Consider the following 14,076-nt stretch of genomic DNA (forward strand, 5'->3'; position numbering starts at 1 on the left):
TTGTCCTATAATCTTCATAGTGTGATTTAATGTCACAAAGTGTATTAATAAATATCGTTTATATGGTGTGAATATTATTTTGAATATAGCAAAAATGTTATTTATTTGTATTAGACAGCAACAAATGATTAGTCTTCAATGTTGAAAAGTATAATCCTACTTTTTTATCAATAGACCACTCTGCATTTAATTTGTTCACTAATTCCATAAATCCCAAGAACTCTTTGACAGTTATGCCTCAAATTAGCTGGCTCGAAAAATCTCAATATTATTGTATGCAAATGTTAAACTACTGGTTGAATGTATGGTTCTTTTCTTCATGACTACTTCCATTAACAATCAATGTCTACCTCTTAAGCTGGAACAATGTCATAAAACAAAAATTATTGATTTCTGGGTAATCATCAAAATCTCTATAAACCTTGGGCTATGACCATGCTAAACATACACTTAATGACATCAAATTTCATGCAGAAGTAAATACGTCACAGAGAAATAGTTTTGGCAAGTGGCCAATTAACTCTCTTCACTGACATTTTCCAAACTAAGGAAAGCTTTCTTTTGGGCATGCATAATATTTTGCAAATGAATCTAAAATATATATTCTAAATAGGGTTAAGAGGGCAAGCAGATCTGCTCCTTGTGCCATTGGACAAGAGAGATTATAAGAGGAGCTTCCATCTAAGAGAAAAATATGAAAGTACTGGTTCAGTTACACCAGGAATTGCCACAGGACCTACCTATAGGGAAAACAATTATAAAGTTTTACACTGATGCAGCCTATTTTAAGAGTTTTGTGGACTCAGTTTTTGAGGTTTTCTCACCTCAAGGAAAAAAATGCAAATACAGAGCAACACAAGCACAAAACAAGCCCAACTTTATATATACAGTTGTCATACCATTAGCTCTAGGTCGTTTTTTAAACTGGGAACTACTCCTCCTCTTATTCTTGGACTTTGGTGTTTTGTCTTTTGAAGCCAGACTGGCCTGTGCAGATGCTTTCCTAGGTTTAAATGTTTTTGTCACAGTAGTTGGATCCACCGGGTCAGGCATGCTACTAAAGCTTTCCAGAGATTCTTCATCAAATTCCCTTTGTCTGCTTACGTCAGGTTGATTTTTGTGATTGCTACATGCTGCATTTTGCATAGGGGTTGCAAATCCAGTCCTGGGAAATGGCTGTTTTTCTTTTCCTCCTTCCTGATACTCATTTAACCAAGCTGATCTATTTTCCATTTCTTCTTCAGGCTGTCTCTGACTTCTTAATAAAGACAGAAACATTCAAACTATATTTCAGTCATAGTAGTAAAGCCAAAGGTTTTCCAAGAAAAGTTAATAAATAAAAATATAATTTAGCACAGTTCCATTGCTACTTTGCACAAATCTCTAATACAGTTCAGCAGCCTTCTTTACAGTGGTTCAGCATTCAATATAATCAGCGTTAACAGCCTTTAGCACATAACCTTGGAAACACAAATATTGGGTTCAGAAAAAGAGGCCGAATGTGTCTTCAAACAATACTGAGGTATGGTAAAAGATGATAGGTTCCTGACCCCACATCATTCTATTTGAATCACTGATATTTAAAAAAAACTACTGTTGCCTAGCAATTAAATTGATATTCAGAGTAATATGGTACTTGTAGCAAGACAAACCAAAATTAAAATTATTCTATAATTTATTTTTTCAAATACAGTTTGAAATTAAAACCAATGATGCTCTACCTTTTCTCTTTATGCATTAACCAGCTGGGTGACTTTGGGCCAGTCACTCTCTCTCAACCCAACTCACAGGCTTTTTATTGTGGGGAAAAATAGGAGGAAGGTGTGTTGGATATGTCCACCACCTTGAGTTATTTGTAAAAGTAATAAAGGCAGGGAAACAACTAAAATACCAACTTTATTAATCAAACTCTATCATAATGGAAACCAAACTATTCAGTGCTCAGAGGTTTCTACTAAGGAAGGTTCTTTGAATACAAAGCATTATTCTGTCCTTATTTTTTTTTTAAAAAAAAGTAAAATATGAATCATCCAATTAGAACAGGCATGTCAAACTCGCGACATCACGTGACGTCACTTGACGTATCGCAACTTTTTCCCAATTTCCAGCAATGAGGTGGGCGCAGTTTCAACGTGATGCATCCGGCCCGCGGGCTGGCAGTTTGACATGCCTCTATTAGAAGATCAGTTATTGCTGAACCTAAATGGAATCAGACTAATACCGAGTACCTTTGAGTAAAGGAAATTCCTCATCTCAACAAATACTGAAATATATCATTTATAAGCACCTCTTTCATTACGTCCGTGTTCAAGAGAAAAGAATACCAAATACAAGAAAAATTTTCTTTTCACAAGCAGAATATCAAGTGTAAAACATAATGGAATGCTGCTCGCCAAGCACTATAAGCGGATACCTCATACTAGGTTTCAGATACCTTTGGTTCTCTGCTCCAGAGGTAGAATTACTTTCAAATGGCTTTGGAAATGCCATATAGTCAGTTTTTCCAGTACTGTTATGGTTTAAGGTTGGCTGATGTTCACTGTTTTGAACATTACAATTATGTGAAAAGTCCCCAGATGGGAACATCTGACCAAGATTGATGCCTATAAAAATAAATGAGATCAGAAATAGGTTATCTACATAATTTAATTATTTTTTTTATCACAGAATACAAGAAAAGTAAATAAACACTAACATATTATTGGGTTTTCAAGTTATGTTGCTATTTTTCTTCAGGATACTCAAAATAGCTCAGATGAAATTATTCCATTTATAACTATGCTATGTTAATCACATGGCTATAAGAATGATTTGAATCCCAGTATATGAAATCTGTACTATAATTTATAGATTTACAGGGGAAAAAAAGTTGAAATAACTTGAGAATAAGAATATATACTAACCTAGATACTACATTTTTTACTTAAATTATTTCCTAGTTAATGCATTTGAGGAGCAAATAGTAAAATCAATCTGCACATTAAGTGCTATTTCCTCTGGCAGTAAATAAATTTTTATGTTCAACTGAGAATGTTCTCTTACAGATGAACAAATGCTGCAGGGACCATATTTCACTTTTAGTTGATTTTAGGGTGCTGTACGAAAGTTCAGTCTTAATTCCGTTATATAAAATTTACTAACATCTGAATCAAAAGAATAGCAGTTCAGTTTTGTTTAGAAAATTGAATGGTTCAAATAAACATTATTAAACATATATCGTCAATTAAATTCCTTTTATATTTTACTTCTCTTCATTCTCGATTACTGTAAGACAGGCAAACATGTACTCTTTTGTTCTTAATCTTTGTAAATATTCTTTTGAATAATATGAATTATTTTTTAATCTTAACAGTACTGGAGGAAAAATATTATTTAGATGGAAGCAATAAATTAAAACCACAAACTAAGATGTCAAATATTTTCTTCGCTATTAAAGAGGCAATTCAAGCATGTTCTACATAATATTAACAAATTTAATTAGTTAGAAGATACTTAAGAAAACCAAGAACAATTCGCTTTGAAGAGAGAACAATATGAAACTAGGTAGTGCTTTCTGGCCATTTGTTTGCAACAAGAAAAGCAGTATCATTGCTACTCCTAAATTCTGAAAATGCCTACCTGGTGGGAAAGAAGAGAAATTTGTGAATCCAGGCATATTGAACAAGTTCATTGCTTGAGAAGGGAAACTAAAGGGACAAAACACAGTTGGTGATGGATATGGTGGTGCCCTGTTGTCTTTCTCCTCTTTGGGTGTTCTGGTCTGCTGTTTTTCTTGCTGACGCATGAGATTATTTAACATTTGCTTCAACCTGTTAAGTAATTATTTATGAAAAGAGAGTAATATAAAGTTGGGGCAAGTAATTAAATTACATTTAATTATTGAGCAGAAGAAAATAAATGTTTGCTATAAGTAGCTATAAGAAAGAATAAAACCAAGATATTCTACATATTTAACATACGCCTTAACCTCTACGTATCTTTTAAAAACTAAGCAAGGCTGTTATAATTAATTCATTGTTGCTATAGTCCTGGAAATGTTCAATCTTTTAGAATGTACTGTACTGTAATAGTAGTGTATTAATTGATTATAACCTTATCAACGTTATAACCATACAAAAAATAAAAATAAAATACAGGATCTAATTCTAGATAAAAGAAAATATAGTAATAAAATACATTTGTGGTGAATACCAAAAATCAGCATGTAGATAAATATACTATCTTTGAGCATACCCTGTTTAAAATAAAGGGTTCTTAGCTTAACCTCCTTAGCTGTAAACCTAGCAGTTCTAATCATAATATATACATTAGAGCTCAGAAGGAAATAGGACAATCTACTACTCAGATCCCAGCAGGCCGTCTTTCAAGTAGGGATGTTAAATATTTAAGCCTAAGAGGGGCATATAGTTGACAGTCAAGTTGGAACACTGTATATACATGTCCACTAACGATATGGCAGGCAATGGAAGTGCACATATTTTGTCATGGAATCCAACACCTCAAAATTTGTTCTAGAAAAGGTCCTTCTTAAGAATTGCATCAAAATCTTTGACAGATATTTCAAATTGGAAAATAGTTTTGTTCTTTCGCCAACCAATTTGAAGATCTATTTTTTGCCAACACTCCTTGTCAGCACTGATATCTAGAATTCTGTTTAAAAATGTTTCTTGCCTGGGAGGCAGCTGAAAGTAAATAATGCATGGCAAACCCATGCCATGAATTAACTTAAGTTAGCTTACCCAAGAATTAGGCTGAAATCATACTTATGTGTTCTACTAAACATACATGAGTAGCATATCAGGATCCATTAAATGAATCCTTTACGAGTATGTAAAAACTTTAATTATTAATTAGCTATATAAGTAATGGTACCTATTTCTGCTATGACTGTAGGAGCTGATGTGTTCTTATCAGTTCCAAGTATGCTTCCATGTATGATTTATTCACAAACCTATGTCGGCAAAAACTATTCCCAAATCAGTAAAAATCCACTTGCTCACTAAAGTTCTTCATTAATCTTCCAGTCATATTTTGTGTCTTTTGCTAAATACCTTCACTTTAAATTTGGTTTTATTGAAGTTTAAAAAAAATAAGAATATAGACGATATTTAGTTTTCACAACAGTCTTCAATGGCCTATTTAATAGTGTGTCATTAGAAATATGTCAGGATATAAAAGGATAAAAATGAATTTATCATGGATCTTTGCATAGGAGTGTCTGAAAACTACAGGAATTCTGGAATATCACAGACACAGAGTGAAAAAGCATCGGGGCTAGAATATAAACCTATCTAACAGCCTTTTGGGTGAAGTTAAAGGACCATTTCCCCCACGCAGACTGTCAAATGGGTGTTTGAGTAGAGGGCCTTAACCAAGAGTTAAGAGTCTGGATTCCATATTTAAGTTCGGCAATATTTTTCCACAAACTGTTTTTTTATAAAACCAAAAGCTGTATTGAGATATGTAAAGGCAGTAAACAGTTTTTTGTCATTAGTTCTTGTTTTGTTATGAGATGGTGTAAAATAAAACAATTGTCTGTTGTGGGGCACAGATCTAGATCCAGCTTGTTCCTCCACTAAGAAATATCTTTCCATTACCCAATCTTTTATTTTTCACCAAAGGTATTTTGCCTGCATTTTAGTCACAATTCCAATAAAGTGTATTGGTCTATAATTTTGGGGCACCATTTTGCCCCTTTTTATATATGGGAACTGTAATTCCCATATGACTGGGATGCAACTTGTATTATTTATAAGGGAGAACAGCCCTGCAAAATGGGCCCACCAATCAATATGTATCTTGAAGACTTCTGGAAGTAGAAAATCTTCTCCACGCACCTTATTAGATTTCAGAGATTGAATAATACATTTGATTTCTGATATTTACAAAGGCTAGAGCATCAGTACTTTGCTTAGCCGGAAGCCCATGGTTAGGATTAATAAATAATTTGCATAAAAACTTTCCTAAATTGAAGCTGTAACAGAAATATGGCAATAGCACTTAGATTTATATACTGCTTCACAGTGATTTACAGCCATCTCTAAGCAGTTTACAGAGTCAGCATATTGCCCCCAACAATCTGGGTCATCATTTTTACCGACCTTGGAAGGATAGAAGGCTAAGTTGTCAACCTTGAGCAGGTGACAATCAAACTGCTCAGCTGCTTGCAACTGGCAGTCAGCAGAATTAGCTTGCTATACTGCATTCTAACCACTGCACCACCATGGCTCATATATATCCAACACAGAACTGAATTTTACATTCATTCAATAAAACAATACAGTGTTACAGAAGAAAATTGAATATCTCTGTTTTGCTGTAAATTACAGATCTGACCATATTTTAATAGTTCAGGAAGCTTTTTAGAGGTTATCAGTTTCTTGTAATCATGCCTAATTTTTAATATTTTAACAATCTTTTATGGCAAGGCGTCCCTGGACCTGGCACATTGCTGCCCTCAGTAACTGGTACATAAATAGAATCAAACCAATTTGAACTTATTTCCTATTAGTTTCTAGTAAGAAGTTCATCTGTTAAAAATTTCCAAGACGATTAGCGAATTGGATCGGGATTTCATCTGGACCTTGGATACAGAAGGAAACTGAGTTTCTCAAAGTCTAGGTTGTTTTGAATTCGGAAAGTTGGATATTGCCTTAGTATCCAGCTAGGCCCAATTGAGTTTTCAATTCTACTGCATTTCAAAATTAATTACTGCTATTACTATTATTAAAATGCACCTGACTAAAGTATATTTTTGCACTTTCCAAAATACGGTACTTTATCTGTAACTTTCACATATAGAAATTTAATGTGAAAGAATTCTCTTAGATCAGACATGTCAAACACAAGGCCCGGGGGCCAGATCCGGCCCGCGAAGTGGTTTCATGCGGCCCGCGAAGCCATCCTGGAAACAGTGAGGGAACGGCCCCCACTGCCTTGGCCCTGGCCCAGAGACCCTCCTCCTGCCAGAGACCCTCAGATCTGTCCCACTCCTGCCCAGGGCCCCATAGGCACCCTTGATGCCAACGATGTAGAGCTGGCCACGCCCACCCAGTAGACCACACCCACCCTGGCCATACCCACCCGGCCCCCTGAGGGCAACCACAATGCTGATGCGGCCCTCAATGAAATTGAGTTTGACACCCCTGTCTTAGATACATCAAAAATAATTAAATGCACATAATTATGTTGTGAAAAAATGTAAAGTTAAAGTGGATACCTTTGAACATTATTTTGTTGCCAGGTCAGCTGTGCATAGCACTGATTTAATTGATGCATTATAAGGTGTACCTGTGGTGAAGCAACATTACCAGGCATGACACTATAAGGACCTGTAAGCAAGGTCTGCAGTAAACAAGAGAGCATCTGCAAACAAAAATAATGTTAAGTATTTTAGACTTTTAAAAAGAATGCAGTAGGTCAAATATATATCGGCCACTATCGTAATTATTTTTCCAGGAGCAGCATCTTAGTCCAAAAGTTCTCCAGGAATACATGAGGTCTGGTAGAAAACCCTCTCGGCTTATCCTATGGCTCAGAGCTACCCAATGTCTGAATTTATTTTCAGTTTATTAAACTTAATTGATTTTAGTTCCTGGTTAAAACTGAGCTAGAAAAATCCAAACAGTTCATAAAATATTTAAGGTATATTACTGAAACTCTAACCATCCCCAAAATCTTTTCGCATAATTTTGCAAAATCTTTTGGTATAATTTTAGAAAGGTGTTTTAAAATGGATAAAATAAAATAACACATAATAGCTCTCCAAAGGGAGACAAGTACTATTTGCTGAAATACTCATTTACAGATTCCTATTTTAAGATCTTACGGAGGAACACAAGAAGAAACACAACTGGATAAAGAAAAATCCACATTGGTGAGAAGGAATAAATTGGATATGCACTGAAATGTTTTAGGATTCTTGACCAAAATAAGCCAAATTCGCAACCTGAAAAAATTCACCCATGCTGAAGAAATCTCTTTAAAAAACATTTTTACAACATACCTGTTGGTCCTGCATTAAAGTCTGACAAACACTGACACTGAATTCAAGATGCTTCTTTAATTGGTTAATTTGCTCTTGCCATTGTTCTTTCTCCTCCACATAAGAAAGTTCAGACATCCAGCGATGATTTTCTTGCCGTCGCATGCTGATGTTCTGTTGCTGCCTTGCTTTAGCTAGAGGGCGGTAGTTTCCATCCGCTGAAAGAGGACGAGGATTCTTCCAGCTAAGAGTATTGTTACAAAAAGAGATTATTCTAGAAAATCATCTCCTGGTACAACCAATTCATCAAATAAAATTGCAGCCATGACACAAATGCAACAGATTTAAAAACCCAGAGACCTCATTTGGAGGAAAATTTATTTCTTTTTTCATACTGTTTTACAAGTATGTTTTCTTCATCACACGTGTATAACCAGTCCCCCTTCTTTCTTAGGGAATTGCTCATCTCTGAATATATACTGGTAAACAACTTGTTTTCATTGCAAACTGAACTAAAACATCCCAAAGTACATTTAATTAATTCTTAGAAGTTACTGAGTTTTAGTAGCTGAAAAACTGAATAGCAGAATGATAAGATGATAAAGGAAATACTGAGAGGTCCTTGATGCTCTCCGAGTTTGTTTTTCTACAGATCTTTCATTACCCAAACCAGGTAACATCACCAGTGCTAGTAGGAAGTAGGGTTTGCTCTGAGTTTATATTCTAATAGCTGGTCCTGTCAATGTTCATGGGAGTGGCTTTGGTGGGCCTTTGGTTGGGCTATTTACTGTTAGCTTATTTGGTGGTTCCTTGATTGGAAAATTGTTTGCTTGTTGATTATTGGTCTAATGTTAATCTCAGAGTTAATCTCTGCTCATCTGAATGTTGATTGTTGGTGTGATGTTTTGGTTTTTTGTTCCCTTTTTGTCTTATTATCTCTTTCGAATGGTATATAGATATCATTTATGTCTGTGTGCCTGTTGACAGCTGATTTGTCGGAGTACCAGGGTTTTAGGAATTCTCTAGTGTTTTTGGACTTGGCTTAGTCTAAGATGGTCAGTTTTCCAGTTGAAACTATGGTTAAGTTTGTCTATATATTGTGAAATTAAGACGTTTTCATCATGAGTTTTGACTATTAGTTGATGTTCATGGATGTGCTCTGCTAATCTTCTGCCTGCTTGTCTTATATAGTAGCTGTTGCAGTCTTTTCACTGTATGTTGTAGATCAAAAATCTCCAACCTTTTTTGATTAGTGGACTGGAGGGAAAGGGAGGGAAGAATTTTACCTGTGTGACAATTGCTAGCACTGCCCTGTTTTCACTGCGCGGCGCCCCGTTTTCATAGTGGTGGCGGCGCTAGCACATGTGGGGGTAAGTGCATGCACACATATGCACGTACTAGCCAGCCTGTTCCGTGGCCTGGTGGCCAGTAGGCCACAGCCCGGTAGCGGGCCGCAGCTCACAGGTTGGGGACCCCAGTTGTAGATGACTCCTGTTTTTCCTTCTGGGGTTGCTGGGTTTTTTGAAATAATCCACTCTTACTTTGAGGCAGATTTACAAAATACAACTTTTCAGGATAAATCTCAAAATAAACAAAATTAATGGTGATTTAAGTAATAGCTTAAGGATTAGTCAAAGGAAATTAAAACATATCACATTACGTTTGGTTACACAATTAGTCAGCTGTTTAGACTGGATTTGGTATTTTTGCCAACCTGTCAAGTTCTTCCCAGGGACCTGGGAGTCAGATTTTGCTGTTTAGTAATTACAGTTGCAGGATTTAAGATGTTCCAAATAAAGCTGACTTTTGCAATTGATTGATGATTTTGCCAATGCCAATGGTGATCAAGTGATGCTCTGCCCCAAGGTGCCTGTGTATAGATGCTTGTCTACTTGAATTCTAAAATCCCAGAGCACTTTAGCTTCTTTATTTTCTATTATTTTGTGGTCCCACTAGTTCTTGCTTGCATGCAAATGGTATTTCTTGTACATTCAAGTTGGTCTTCCTTCTTACAGTTTTCTAGAATCACCTTGTCAATTAAGAGCTGATCTTTTGTCCCTGGGCTGCTTGGGTAGTTTCCTTTCTACTCAAATGGAAAATGTTTTCAAATAGATGCTGTTGGACTGCATTATCTACACCAGTTAGCAATTTGAAAGCTGTTGCTAAATAGGTAATTGGTCTGTAATTACCTGTTACTGCCCATTTTGTTGGATTTTTTATTATCAGGTAAGTTTTGCCTAAAGTTAACCCATCTTCAATTTCATATCTATCATCTATCTATCATCTATCTATCATCTATCTATCTATCTATCTATCTATCTATCTATCTATCATCTATCTATCTATCTATCTATCTATCTATCATCTATCTCTGCCAATCTCCATCACAGAGTGACTCTGGGCAGTATACAGATCAAATGTGATATGTTATTAAAATGTGTCAGCTTGTCTGAGAACAACGTGAAGCCAGCTTGCCTGGTGAGCGGAAGATCGGAGAGAGGGAGACAGAGGGGAGAGAGGGAGATGCACAGCAGCCTCTATTTCTTTTTAATTAAACTGTTCAATCAAGTTGCTCCCCTTGTGTGTGTATGTATGTGCGCTACCGCAGGTTTTACAGCTCCCGGTGTTTTTCCCCCCCTTTGGGAAATGTTTAAGGTTGCCGACCCCTGATCTATACTACACTATGCACTATATACTGTATATTATACACTGTACATTACATTACTCCTTGTATGTACAATCACACTTGGCCAATAAAGAATATTCCTATTATAGTTCATTAATCTGGCATAAGTTCTATAAATTATTTCTCACCATATTATTTATGGGAGAGACACTCTTCATCTGGCTCCTTATTAAGTATGGTTGAACTCTGGCCTAACTCTTACCTTGAATAATACATGTAAGCCCCACAATCACATCAAGGTAGTACCTCATTTATTACTACTACTTATTATTACTACATGCTACCTTTATTTTTAGTCAGTTCCAGGTATGGGACAACTTGCCACAATCAACTCACCATAGCCAACTCACCACGACCAACTTGCTGTGGGACAATTCACCATGGCCAACTCACCACAGGCCAACTCACTGTGGGACAATTTAACAATTCAATTTAATTATTTAAAATAATTTTAAAAATCTTTTCCTTTTTTATTCACATTTCATTTTGTTCCTCCTTTGGCATTCATTCTTTAATGGTTCTATTCTACTACTATTCTACTATTTCTTTGATATTAGTGTAACTCTTATCCCGCGGTAGAGTTCTCTGGTGGCAAACTGGCCATGGTGAATTATCCTGTGGTCAATTGGCCATGCCAAGTTGGCCGTGGCAAGTTGTCGGTGACCACAAGGCAGCACACATACTTAATGCTCCTGCCTCCTATTTGGACATAACAATCTCTGAAGTGGTTGGGCTGAAGAACAGAAATTCAACTAACCTATCTTTATCTTCTTTTGCACAATATGAGATTTGATCTATATTGGGACACATGGACATTTCATTGGAACTACATTCTTGTTCTTCCTCTTCCTCTTCTGCTTGAGCCAGCCCATCAGAAAGGTATACTTCTTCATCACCTTCATCTTCATCAAATGCACACTGTGTAGATCCTCCCCATGTTGCCATTGTCCTAGCATTAGGAATTTTAAAAGTTATGCTAAAGTATAATAAAAGTGAAAATAAGTCATACAGAGCTAAAACATTACATCATATCAAAAACAATGTAAAATATTTCCCAAATGAATATCTTATTCATTTTTTTATTGTTTAGGAATTGTGAGAATACCAAATGACATCTAAAGGATAAATATACATTTTATTAATATACTCCCTTTTGGTGGATTTATATACTGTTAATGCAGAGAAGTACAAAATTGATCTTGGAAAAACTACACAACAGCATTTAGAAACGCATGATCTAAGTCTATGACAGGAAGATTCCATTAGAAATAAACTCTTTAGCTCTGCCTCAACTGTGCTGAGTATGAAGTGAAAATGAAGTGAAAATGCTCTCGTGACTTTCAAAATTTTGTTACACATTCTTGTGGAATGGTATTTCATGACCTGGCCTATTTTAAAGGGTTAATATTATCTATAAAAGAACAAGTGATTTTTTAAAAAAGCAAACTATAATGTGATAGTTGCTGCTCATGTTTATACTGAGCTATAAACCTGACAACCTAACCAGCATTCTGGCCAATTATAGTAATAATTAAAACATGATTGAGAGGATCAAAATTTAAAGACATTTGAGCCCTAGAAATTTTTATTAAGAGAGTCACTTTATAAAAATTTTATAAACCTTATGTTTATAAAAAATAAACGTTTTTATATAAATGGCGCTGCAACCTATTAGGCAACCACTTTAACTGCAGGGCTGATGAAACAGGGTAGAAAAAGGAAGCAACAATATCCCATGCTTATCAGCATTTAGGATAAATTGTAGAGAAAAGGACCCCCTTCTCCTCAGATAATGCTCAGACAACTCTAATTATAACTATTTTAAATGGATCCTAACCCTTTTGGGGGGGAAATAGTCTTTACAGCAATTTTTTTCATACCAGATGAATAGAATTTAATCTTACTTTTCTGTTCTGCTTTGCTGGGGAGTACACCGAGTCTCTGATCCATTACTTTTAACAGATCCAGGTGCAACAGGTGAAGCATCTGCTAAATTTTGTCTTCTCTGATGCTCAGCCATTAAAGCTTCTAGTTGTTTTCTTCTTTGTCGCAATTCTTCTCTTAAAATCTCATGTTTACGCACTTGAGACCACGTCTGTTTAAAAAATAATATTTATAGAATACTCATGAGGTTTAAGTCAAAGTATGTTAATACAAAATTATATACAAGGATAATTTTTTTTGCGAGATACACTGAAACTATGTATGTTTTGCAATGCCTCGAGTTAAAGTACGATAGTATAGAGCACGGGTCGGCAACCCGTGGCTCCAGAGCCACGTCTCCTGCGTCTCCTAGTCGTCCTCCACCGGCAGAGGTTTGGGGACCTGCGTGCGCAGCTCTCCAAACCACCACCGTCCCGTTTGCACAGCTGCCGTGTTTGTCCATGTTTGACGAGCGCGGCAGGTCTCCAAACAGGCGGCAGCGGTTTGGAGAGTGCGCGCGCACCTCTCCAAACCGCCGCCGTCCCGTTCGGTCTGCCGCGCTCGTCAAACATGAACGAACGCAGCAGGTCTCCAAACGGGCGGCAGCGGTTTGGAGAGGTGCGCGCGCACTCTCCAAACCGCCGCCGTCCCATTTGCACAGCTGCCGCATTCGTCCATGTTTGACGAGCAGGTCTCCAAACAGGCGGTGGCGGTTTGGAGAGTGCGCGCGCACCTCTCCAAACCGCCGCCGTCCCGTTCGGTCTGCCGCGCTCGTCAAACATGAACGCGGCAGGTCTCCAAACGGGGGGCGGCTGTTTGGAGAGGTGCGCGCGCACTCTCCAAACTACCACTGCCCCGTTTGCACAGCTGCTGCGTTCGTCCGTGTTTGACAAACGCGGCAGATCTCCAAACGGGACAGTGGTTTGGAGAGGTGCACGCGCACTCTCCAAACTGCCACCATCCCATTTGCACAGCTGCCGCGTTCGTCCATGTTTGACGAACACGGCAGGTCTCCAAACGGGCGGCAGCGGTTTGGAGAGGTGCGCACGCACTGTCCAAACTACCACCGCCCCATTTGCACAACTGCTGCGTTCGTCCGTGTTTGACAAACGCGGCAGATCTCCAAACGGGACGGTGGTTTGGAGAGGTGCACGCGCACTCTCCAAACTGCCACCATCCCATTTGCACAGTTGCCGCGTTCGTCCATGTTTGACGAGCGCGGCAGGTCTCCAAATGGGCGGCGGCGGTTTGGAGACGTGTGCACGCACTCTCCAAACTACCACCGCCCCGTTTGCACAGCTGCTGCGTTCGTCCGTGTTTGACGAACGCGGCAGATCTCCAAACGAGACGGTGGTTTGGAGAGGTGCGCGTGCACTCTCCAAACTGCCACCGTCCTCTTTGCACAGCTGCTGCGTTCATCCGTGTTTCTTTCAAACGTGGAGTAATGCAGCAGCTCTGCAAACAGGGCGGCGGCGGTTTGGAG

The 14,076-nt window shown here is 37.7% G+C and overlaps 1 protein-coding gene across 11 annotated transcripts in view; it reads right to left on the minus strand.

Moving 5' to 3' along the window:
- PCM1 (pericentriolar material 1) overlaps nt 1-14,076 on the minus strand; it is a 67,568-nt gene that overhangs the window by 26,320 nt on the left and 27,172 nt on the right. For all 11 annotated transcript variants that reach the window (XM_083367404.1, XM_083367412.1, XM_083367410.1 and 8 more), the window contains 7 exons: nt 12,575-12,765; nt 11,428-11,619; nt 8,006-8,228; nt 7,220-7,365; nt 3,619-3,809; nt 2,435-2,603; nt 900-1,258 (listed from right to left, as the gene is read on the minus strand). In XM_083367404.1, the coding sequence (XP_083223530.1) occupies nt 900-1,258; nt 2,435-2,603; nt 3,619-3,809; nt 7,220-7,365; nt 8,006-8,228; nt 11,428-11,619; nt 12,575-12,765 (1,471 nt within the window). The remainder of the gene's footprint in view (nt 1-899; nt 1,259-2,434; nt 2,604-3,618; nt 3,810-7,219; nt 7,366-8,005; nt 8,229-11,427; nt 11,620-12,574; nt 12,766-14,076) is intronic.

The sequence above is a fragment of the Vipera ursinii genome, assembly GCF_947247035.1.
Source record: "Vipera ursinii genome assembly, chromosome: 7".
In the NCBI taxonomy this organism is placed as follows: Eukaryota; Metazoa; Chordata; class Lepidosauria; order Squamata; family Viperidae; genus Vipera; species Vipera ursinii.